The 10632-nt window shown below is 35.6% G+C and overlaps 2 protein-coding genes across 2 annotated transcripts; both read left to right on the top strand.

Moving 5' to 3' along the window:
• The first annotated feature begins 131 nt into the window (after nucleotides 1–131).
• On the top strand, nucleotides 132–677 carry LOC138871638 (uncharacterized). The gene has a single exon (XM_070149530.1). It carries the CDS (start codon nucleotides 132–134, stop codon nucleotides 675–677), a length of 546 nt encoding a protein of 181 aa, XP_070005631.1.
• A 585-nt stretch (nucleotides 678–1262) lies between these two features.
• On the top strand, nucleotides 1263–2846 carry LOC138871639 (uncharacterized). Its single transcript, XM_070149531.1, has 2 exons — nucleotides 1263–1761; nucleotides 2821–2846. The coding sequence occupies exons 1-2, from the start codon at nucleotides 1263–1265 to the stop codon at nucleotides 2844–2846; spliced, it is 525 nt and encodes a 174-aa protein (XP_070005632.1).
• The last annotated feature ends 7786 nt before the right edge of the window (nucleotides 2847–10632 follow it).

Here is a 10632-nt window from a genome sequence, read left to right on the forward strand (position 1 = left end):
GGGTGGAAATTTCGGGTCATGACAATAATGATGCATACATAGAGATAGATGAAGTAAAAGAATACCGGACTGCCAGATGGGTATCACCTCCAGAAGCCTTATGGCGTCTCTTTGGTTTTTCGATTAGTGAAATGTCTCTAAGCGTTTATCGTCTTCAGCTACATCTTGAAGGCCAACAATTTGTTTCCTTCAAGAATAATGTTGATATAAATACAATCGTGAACAATCCGATAATTAAAAAAACGATGTTAACAGAATTCTTCTATATGAACCAAACTGATGAAGATGTTATAGAGCTAAATTTACTGTACAAGGAATTCCCTGAATACTTTGTATGGTCCTCCAGTGACAAATTCTGGGCACTTCGAAAACAACGCTCTGCTATTAGTCGAATCGTAATGTGTCATCCAACAGAAGGTGAACAGTATTATCTCAGATTACTACTAATGCATGTGCGTGGACCGAAATCATATAATGATCTTTTGACAGTAAACGGAGAATCTTGGAGTACTTTCAGAGAGTCCGCGGAGAAAAGAGGATTGTTACATTGTGATAATAGTTTGGAAGAATGCATGTCTGAAGCAGCAAGTTATCAACTATCATACAGCTTAAGGCGTTTATTTGCTAAATTATTGGTCTATTGTAATCCTACTAATCCAAGACAATTATGGGAGTAATTTGAAGAATTGATGACTGAAGACTATAAAGTACTGCAAACTAATGAAAGAAAAGAAATACGATACCAAGCTTTGAATCATATCAACGATATTTTACATTCGATGGGCCACGATGTGAATGAGTATGAACTCATCCCAGAAACTATCTGGCCTTCAACAACAGCAAAAGAAGCAAAAGAAGTTCATTTTTAAAAATCTATTACTATAAGTGAAGAAGACGTGTTATTACATATGAGATTAAACAAGAAACAACTGACAACATATAATGTGATTACTGATAGAATATTTTCGAATAAAGTAGGTGCTTTCTTTGTCGATAGTCCAGGAGGGACTGGAAAAACTTTTTTATACCGTGTTTTATTAGCAACTGTACGATCTATGGGATATATAGCCTTGGCAACAGCTACTTCAGGTATTGTTGCTTCTATTTTCCCGGGTGGACGTACTACACACTCACGCTTTAAAATTCCTATTTATATTGATGAACATTTCAGTTGTAACATTAGCAAACAAAGTGCACTAGCAGGTTTAATACGAGATGCAAAATTGATTGTATGAGATGAAGTATCTATAGAAAATAAAAGAATGCTAGAAGTTTTTGATTTGCTTTTAAAAGATCTCATGAATACAAATGTTTTATTTGGTGGGAAAGTCGTTGTCTTAGGAGGTGACTTTAGACAAACTCTTCCTGTTGTGCGAAATGGAAAGAAAGAAGATTTCATTAATGAAAGTTTGTTATATTATAGAATTTGGTATGAACTTGAAAAATTAAAATTGTCTGAGAATATGAGAGCAAAAATAGATCCTCCATTTTGTGATTATTTAATGAGAATTGGAAATGGACAAGAACAAGCTAGCTCAACAAACAAGATTAAATTTTATGATTCTTTGGTTATTCCTTTCACAACTGAAAGAGAATCTTTAGATAAGCTATTCACAGTGACATATCCAAATTTGAATTCGTTCAACTCCAACACATTTTGTACAAATTCTCGTGTAATTTTGACTACAAAAAATGATTTTGTCAATGAAATCAATGACATGCTTATTGACCAATTTCCAGGAATACTAAGAACATTTATCGGTATTGATGAGACCACTGAATTAAATAATCAAACACAATTTGAAGATTTATTACACAGTTTAAATCCTCCAAGCTTGCATCCTTATAAATTATCTTTGAAAGAGAATTGCCCGATTATGTTACTGCGTAACTTAAATTCATATGAAGGTTTATGTAATGGCACACGACTGACCTGCTGTGATTTTAAAACCCATGTGATAAGTGTTAAGATTTCAACAGGTAACTTCAAAAATACGCATGTATCTATACCGAGAATACTGTTATTATCATCACGGGATGAAAAAATGCTCGTTCCATTTAAGAGAATACAATTTCCAATAAGATTGTGCTTTGCTATGACTATAAATAAAGCACATGATCAGACATTAGATTTTGTAGGGATTTATTTGTGGGAACCTGTATTTTTGCATGATCAACTTTATGTTGCTTTATTGAAAGCTAAAAGTTCGAACTGCGTAAAGCTGCTGATTCGACCACCTGCGCCAATAAGCGATGATGATCATTCTACATGTAACATTGTTTATGATTAAATCATTCAAAAGGCAGCGGGCTGATGTTTTCGACATAAGATGATCCTGTAGGTTTTCTGTTCTTTCCGTACTTTATTATTCTGTATGCACATGTTTCCATGTCTTACTTTTGATAAAGTATTTTGTGTAACCTTTTTTCTTTCTTATTCCAGTTGCCGACACAATAGCTTTCAACTCAAGAAATAAAGTAAAAGAAATGTCAAAATGAGGTTACTGGGCAAATTAGTTAACTCGGTAATCCAAGTGCCAACTACATGGCTTTTCATTCTCTTACTCTTAATTTTACTATGTTATCTACAATTGAAAATTTGCCTATGCTTTGATATGATCATGAGCTAAAAATCATTGGATGGTAATCCAGTTTTAGTGATTGACTACAGATTGTCGAGGGCCTCTATGTAAAACATTAGGAAAATCTGATACTTGCTAACAATGCCTCAATCTGCTTGAGGATTTACAATTTATTCTATACTTTCACTGATAGTATCGCAAATGGTGCTGGATTAATGTAGTTGCATGTGGCTTTTAGGTGCAAATTCAGCTATGTACTACTAGATTTAGAATATTGGATATGAAGTACTGAACCCGAACAAATCTGTACCTAATCCTATGTAACTCAGAATGATTTCATCTTGCTATTTGTTATACTTGATAACATCACTGATTCTTGAGCTGCCAACAGAGATTCATCTCTTCAGAAGAGTAATACAAGTCTCACCCTGTGGGTTCGGGGTTTGAAAAAGATAACCTATTTATTTTGGATGAGGAGGAGCAAGCTGAAAAGCAGCAGTGCGCTGTTGCTGCTTCAAAAATTCCCTACCTCTTCTCTTTTATGCCAGATAATGAAGTCATCATGCGCCACCATAACATTGCTTAGAAACTCTACTCCAATGTCAACCAAATTATGTTACATGTGTGAAAGAAGCTCTGTTTGATATTTATGCTCTTTGTTTGTGCTTACAACCTTGGCTTCTGTGAAGTGGCAGATTTCTATTATGAAAAGTTATAATGTTTGACATATGTGATATCTGGTCCTTTTTTCCTTAAGTTATCTTCATGGTTATAATTTGGCTAGATTTTAATATTATTTTTCTTCAAGTAATATTTTGGATACCGTTAAAGGAGATAAAGCTCATAAAATAATCTCCGACCATTCAGATAAGTTCATATTCCTAGTTCACTTTAAATGTGGTTCACGTTATTGCGGTTCCAAATGAAACCTGACCTATGGAGGGTTCACTTGACTTGAAAGATCACAGGGATGAAGATCATAACAATGAGAAAGATAATAACGATGACACGAGGGCCAAACAGAAGGTACTCTTGCTTGCGAAAGTGAAATTAATATTTTTTATTCCTTATTTCAATAATCACTGAATCCTCTGTTTTACGCAGGGTACAACTCATGACTTACAATCTTTTGGTTGCGAATGCCATCTTTGCTTTTGACGGAGTTTAGCTGGAGATCTTTGAATATGGTTGAGATTGCGTTCACGTGGTGGAAGAATTAGTATTCGTGTCACAAAATGATCAATTCTCTTTTGTTCTTCTACTGATTCCTCTGACTCTTTCTCTTCTATATTCGATGGTCATATGTCTTCCTCTTTCTTCATAGGATTCTTTATTTGTTTATCTATCCACGCTATTCTGTATAAATTCTTTCCTCAGTTTGGGTTTCTCTTTATTTGTTTTTTTCTGCTTCATGTACAGATTTCTTTTTATCTCAAGTTTGCTGCTACTTCTGACATCACAGGTGAATGTGCATCGATCTGAACGGTATTTCTTGCTATTTCCCATTTTGCATTTTTTGTACGCTATACACGTAGCCTAAAATTTGTTGAGTAAGCGCCATGACCCGCACAGCCTTTTCATTGTTACATCTGCCTTACTCTACTCCATCGTCTATTCACCTGTATACCTCTTTATTTTCCCTTTATTTCTCAATCTCTCTCTGTGAATTCTCTTGTTGACATATGCAGATACTTTATCCATCTTTGTGCAATTTTCTTTCTTTATTGCACTTCTTCTATTTCTAATCTAAATTTTGGTTGGTAAATGTTCGTTTTCTGCTGTTTTGCATAATTGTTGCTAGAATTTTTATATACATATCAGTAAATATTCTTGATTTCCACATTTACTATGTGCTTTTGATGAAATCTGTTCGTTTTCTGCTGTTTTCAGTAGTTGTTCCTCATTTGCACATTTTCTATGTTTTTTTGATGAAATTTTTCTTTTGCTGCCAACTAATCAGTTCAGGATTAAACAGTCCTATCAAATTTTTGTTGTTTCAATATTCGTTCGAAGATTGGATCTCTTAATTTACGTTATTTTTTCTGCAAATTAATCTGTGTAAAGATGCAATTCTGAAATGGGAAACGAGCACGGAGAGAGGGAGGACGGGCTGATCTGTTGTTACCGCAAATATACGTCTGGTATGATTGCTTTACCAGTGTTGCGGAAGCCAAATGTATATAGTGTGAATGAGTCACAACTACTATACTAAAAATTATGGCAGCCATCAAATAATAAATAAGACAATAAAGCAACAATAAAAGGAACACCAAAATTTACGAGGTTCGTTCAATTTTGCCTACTTTCTCGGACACAGCCAATATTTTATTCCACTCCAAAAATACAAGTGAAATAATATTAAAGAGAGAAGATACAAATGCCTTAAGAAGATAAGAAGGCAAATGAGAGGTGTGTCTAAATCCTAAACATTAGGCCTCCTTTTATAGGGAAAAATTCCCAAACAAAAGTGTCGACCACCGATGTGGGATTTGCCAAATTCAACAAATCTCCACCTTGACAAAATTCCACATCTTCAATTTTCTCTCAATAACAAATCTTGGTTGTGTCTTCATATCCAAACAATGTTGATCAAATCCAAACAATGTTAAAACTTGACTGCAGTCACCACTTTTGTCAGCATATCAGCAGGATTCTCTGTAGTATGAATTTTCTTCACCATGACTCGACCTTCTTCTATGATTTCTCGTATGAAATGATACCGAACATCAATGTATTTCGTCCCTGCATGATAAACTTGGTTCTTTGCTAATTGAATAGCACTTTGACTATCACAAAAAATTGTGATACTTTTTTGTCCAATACCAAGCTCTTTTAGCAACCCCTGAAGCCAAATTGGCTCCTTCACAGCCTCTGTAATAGCTATGTACTCTGCCTCTTTTGTAGACAAAGCAACTGTTGACTGCAAAGTAGACTTCCAACTAACTGGTGCCTTTGCAAAAGTAAACACATAACTAGTAGTTGATCTTCGTTTGTCCAGAACACCCGTAAAATCTGAGTCACAATATCCTACTACAGACTGATTGCATTCCTGCTCAATAACTAACCCAACATCTACAGTATTATGAATATACCGTAGAATCCACTTCACAGCTTGCTAATGCTCCTTTCCTGAATTATGCATATATCTGCTAATAACTCCAACAACTTGTGAAATGTCCGGTCTCGTACAGACCATTGCATACATCAAGCTACCAATAACATTTGCGTATGGTACCTTTGACATATACTCTCGTTCAGCTTCATCTTTTGGCGACATAGTAGTACTTAGCTTAAAATGGGGAGCAAGTGGAGTACTAACTGTCTTAGTCTTCGCATCTATGCCAAAGCGCTGTAGTACTCTCTTCAAATATTCTTTCTGAGATAAACAGAGTTTCTTTGAACATCTATCTCTTATTATCTCCATGCCAAGAATTTTCTTTGCCTCACCCAAATCCTTCATCTCGAACTCCTTCTTCAGTTGAATCTTCAACTTATCAATTTCTTATGAATTCTGGGAAGCTATCAACATATCATCAACATATAGGAGAAGATATACAAAGGAACCATTTTCAAGCTTGCGCAAATACACACAATGATCATATTTGCTTCTCTTGTACCTTTGCCGCAACATAAACTTGTCAAATCGCTTGTACCATTGTCTAGAAGATTGTTTCAATCCGTACAATGATTTTTCAAGTTTGCATACCATATTTTATTTTCCAGCAACTTTGAATCCTTCTGGCTGAGTCATGTAGATTTCCTCCTCCAAGTTTCCATGAAAAAATGCAGTTTTTACATCCATCTAAACTAGTTCCAAATTCAACTGTGCTACCAAAGCCAACATAATTCTAATGGAGGAATATTTTACAACTGGAGAAAACACTTCATTGTAATTAATTCCCTCCTTTTGAGCATATCCTTTGGCCACCAATCTTTCTTTGTAGCGAACATCTTATTGGTTAGGAAATCCTTCTTTCTTTGCAAATACCCATTTGCACCTAATTGCTTTCTTTCCCTTCGGGAGATTGGCCAATCTCCATGTATGATTCTGATGAAGGGACTGTATTTCATCATTCATGGAAATTCTCCACTTATCTTCTTCTGAACTTTGGACTGTGTCTTTATAAGTGGTAGGAACATCATCAGCTACAATTGAAGCAGCACAAGCAACCATCTCTATAAGACGAACAGGTTTTGTTATTGTCCTTTTTGGCCTGCTTGTTGCTATTGATTCAAGTTGTTGTTGAGGTTCCTGAGTTGGAATCTTCCTCTCTACTGGCTCTTCTTCTAAAGGATAATCTTCATATGTTTCCTCCTCTGCTTTTTGTGTAGGAAAAATAAATTTTCCCTCAAACTCCACCTGCTTAGAAGCACCATCAGTTTGTTTGGTATCTTCTGTTACCTTATTTACCATAGCAGATTCATCAAAGGTAACATCCCTGCTGAATATTACTTTCTTTGTCATAGGACACCATAAGCGATATCATTTGACTCCAAAAGTAATCCCCATAAAAATAGCCTTCTTTGCCCTTGGATCCAATTTTGACTACTGTCATAATAATATGCAGTTGAGCCAAATACGTGCAAAGAGTCATAATCTACAGCAGGCTTTCCATACCATTTTTCAAATGGTGTCTTGCCATCAATAGCAGCAGATTGTAGACGATTAATGAGGTGACATGCATATGTAACTGCCTCAGCCCAAAATTCTTTGCCCAAGTCAGCATTGGACAACATACATCGTACCTTCTCCAGCAAGGTCCGATTCATACGTTCTTCCACTCCATTTTGTTGTGGTGTATGTCTGACAGTGAAGTGTCGGACGATGTCATAATTTTCACAGACCTTATTAAAATAATCATTTTTATATTCACCTCCATTGTCTGTGCGAATACACTTGATCCTCCTGCCTGTTTGATTCTCCACCATCATTTTCCATTTGAGAAAAATTCCCAACACTTCATCTTTGCTCTTTATTGTATACACCCACACTCTTCGGGAAAAATTATCAACAAAGGTTACAAAATAGTGCTTCCCACCCAATGAAGGTGTTTTGGAAGGACCCCAAACATCAGAGTGTACATAATCCAAAATACCTTTAGTATTATGGATTGCTATACAAAATTTAACCCTTGTCTGTTTCCCCTTGACACAATGCTCGCAAAACTCCAAGTTGCAAGCCTTTACTCCTTTTAACAATCCTTGATCTGATAAATTTTTCAAGTATTTACCTCCAGCATGTCCCAAGCGCATGTGCCATAGCCTGGTTGCTTCTACCTCTTTTTCGTCACTGGATGTTACTATCGCTGTTCCAATAACTGTACTACTGCGATAACGATATATGTTATTGTTCTTCCGATTGGCCTTCATTACCACTAGTGCACCGGAGCATACTCTCATCACTCCATTTTCTGCAATAATTTTGAACCCTTTTGATTCTAGGACTCCCACAGAGATGAGATTCTTCTTCAAATCCGGTACATATCGAACATCTGTTAATGTTCTGATCATTCCATCATGGTTCCTTAATCATATTGAACCAATTCCATATGAGGTAAGAGGGCTGTTATCCGCTGTGTGGATGACTCCATATTCTCCTTCTTGAAAATTCACGAACCAGTCCCTGTTGGGACACATATGATAGCTACAAGCCGAGTCCATCAACCATATGTCTAATGATGTTGATGGCTCTGTTGTAACTAATGAGAAGTCTGAATCATCACAATCAGTACATTTGAATCCATAATGGCCTCTCCATTGTTATGTTTGGCCTTATTCTTCAACTTCGGACAGTCTTTCTTCCAGTGTCCCTTTTCTCGACAAAAGGCACATTCATCTTTGCTGGGTCTAGATCTTGACTTGGATCTTCCCTTCTTTGTCCTCATTTGATTTTGAGGACGATCCCTCACAACCAGTGCTTCTCCTTCTCCGCCCTTTTGTTTTTCTCCCTTTCTTTGTTCATATCTGTACAAAGCCGAACAAACTTCTCTGAGAGAAATTTCGTCATTCCCATGGAGTAGAATAGTTTCAAGGTGCTTGTACTCATCAGGAAGTGACCCCAACAACATCAAGGCCAAGTCACCATCATCAAAAGTTGCATCCATATTTGCAAATCTGTGACCAACTAATTGAAACTGGTGATATGTTCGTTCATTGTGGTACCAGGAACATAGGTGAAATGAAACAGTTTCTTCTTCATGTACAATGTATTTTGAGTATTTTTCTTCAAAAATTTATCCTCCAGTGCTTTCCATAATTTACTTGCAGAAGTTTCCTTTATGTATGGATATTTCTGCTTTCTAGCAAGGTAGGATCGAATGGTACAGCAAGCAACACGGTTGATAATTCTCCAATCTTCTTCTCCAATAACATCTGGTCTTTTTTTCTTCAATGGCAAGATCTAACCCTTGTTGAAAAGGGACATCTAGAACCTCGTCTTGCCACATCCCAAAATGTCCTGACTCGTCAAACAATTTTACCGCAAATTTTGCATTTGACACAATTCTTGTCATAAGCGAAGATGTCAATGATGACGTATTGTTGACACTTGATGTAGATTCTTCTTGTTTATTGTCTCCCATCTTTGACACGAATATTATTTAGTAGCTGACGACACAAATAAAGATTATTTCCTTTCTGGTGTGGAAGATCAGACTAAGCTGCAACCACAGAGCATACTCAGGCAGAACCTTGACTCAACTACCAAGATAAATCTTTTCTGATATGGAACATCAGACGATGTTGCAACCACAGAGCATACTTAGATAGTACCTTAGCTTTGATACCAATTGTTGCGGAAGCCAAATGTATATAGTATGAATGAGTCATAACTACTATACCAAAAATTATGGCAACCACCAAAAAATAAATAATACAATAAAGCAACAATAAAAGGAACACCAGAATTTACGAGGTTCGGCCAATTTTGCCTACTTCCTCGGACACAACCAATATTTTATTCCACTTCAAAAATACAAGTGAAATAATACTAAAGAGAGAATATACAAATGCCTTAACAAGATAAGAAGGCAAATGAGAGGTGTGTCTAAATCCTAAACATTAGGCCTCCTTTTATAGGGAAAAATTCCCTACCAAAAAACCACCGATGTGAGATTTGTCAAATTCAACAACCAGCTTGAGTTTCAATCACTGTTTTTTCCTTTTTCATAGAGTTAATAATAATAATAATAATAATAATAATAATAATAATAATAATAATAATAATAATAATAATTGAAGCGACCTATGCACCCAAGGAGATGATATGCCTGACTCATCATTTTTAGAGTGAAGTCCACAATTGTTATTTCAGATTCCCTGTTAGGAGACCTGTGCTTTTTGACACTCAAGATTGTGATTAGCTGCTCTGAATGCTTCTTTACCTGGGAAATTTTTTTATAAGTCAATTTATGTTTCGCTTGTGCAGATACGTTGTACTCTAGATTAACGTAGATAGGCAAAACTATTGTGTTTCTTTTTAATATTTCATGGAGTTGTGGAGATACTTCATTTTTACACAATTCTATTTATTAATCGAGAAAACAGAGATTTTTTTAGATTTTCTAAAAGTAGAGTTTAACATTGCTTTAAATGCATGAGGATAGTTTTAAGATTTTCAAGTAGTTCAAAGATACCGTAAAATTTTACAAATTGCCTACAATTAAGGCTTGGTAGTTTGACATTTGAAAAAGCCATATCAGTTGCTCTGCCCTCCTTTGCTATTCAGGTTTGCAAGTTCAATACTTTGTTGTAGGAGAAAGCTCTTCCCTCTCCGGGTCAGTTGCATGTACAATTTTAACTGACTTTTTTCAAAAAAAATTCTTTGTTTCCCTACCGTTTATTATTATAAGTGTTATTTAGATTTAAGATTGTGTTAGTTTTTTTTTTTTTTGTGAAATTGATTGTCACAAAGGAAAAAAGAAAAGAGTCGTTGAAAGTTGAGAGAATTGCATAAAACGAAATTATTAGTACAAATTACTGAAAATTTGTGTGTTCGTTCAATGGAGTTTTTACTTTGAAGTTTTGAATGTGTGTTTGTAAGAGGGGTTGA

Source organism: Nicotiana sylvestris, chromosome 6, assembly GCF_000393655.2.
Source record: "Nicotiana sylvestris chromosome 6, ASM39365v2, whole genome shotgun sequence".
Classification (NCBI taxonomy): domain Eukaryota; kingdom Viridiplantae; phylum Streptophyta; class Magnoliopsida; order Solanales; family Solanaceae; genus Nicotiana; species Nicotiana sylvestris.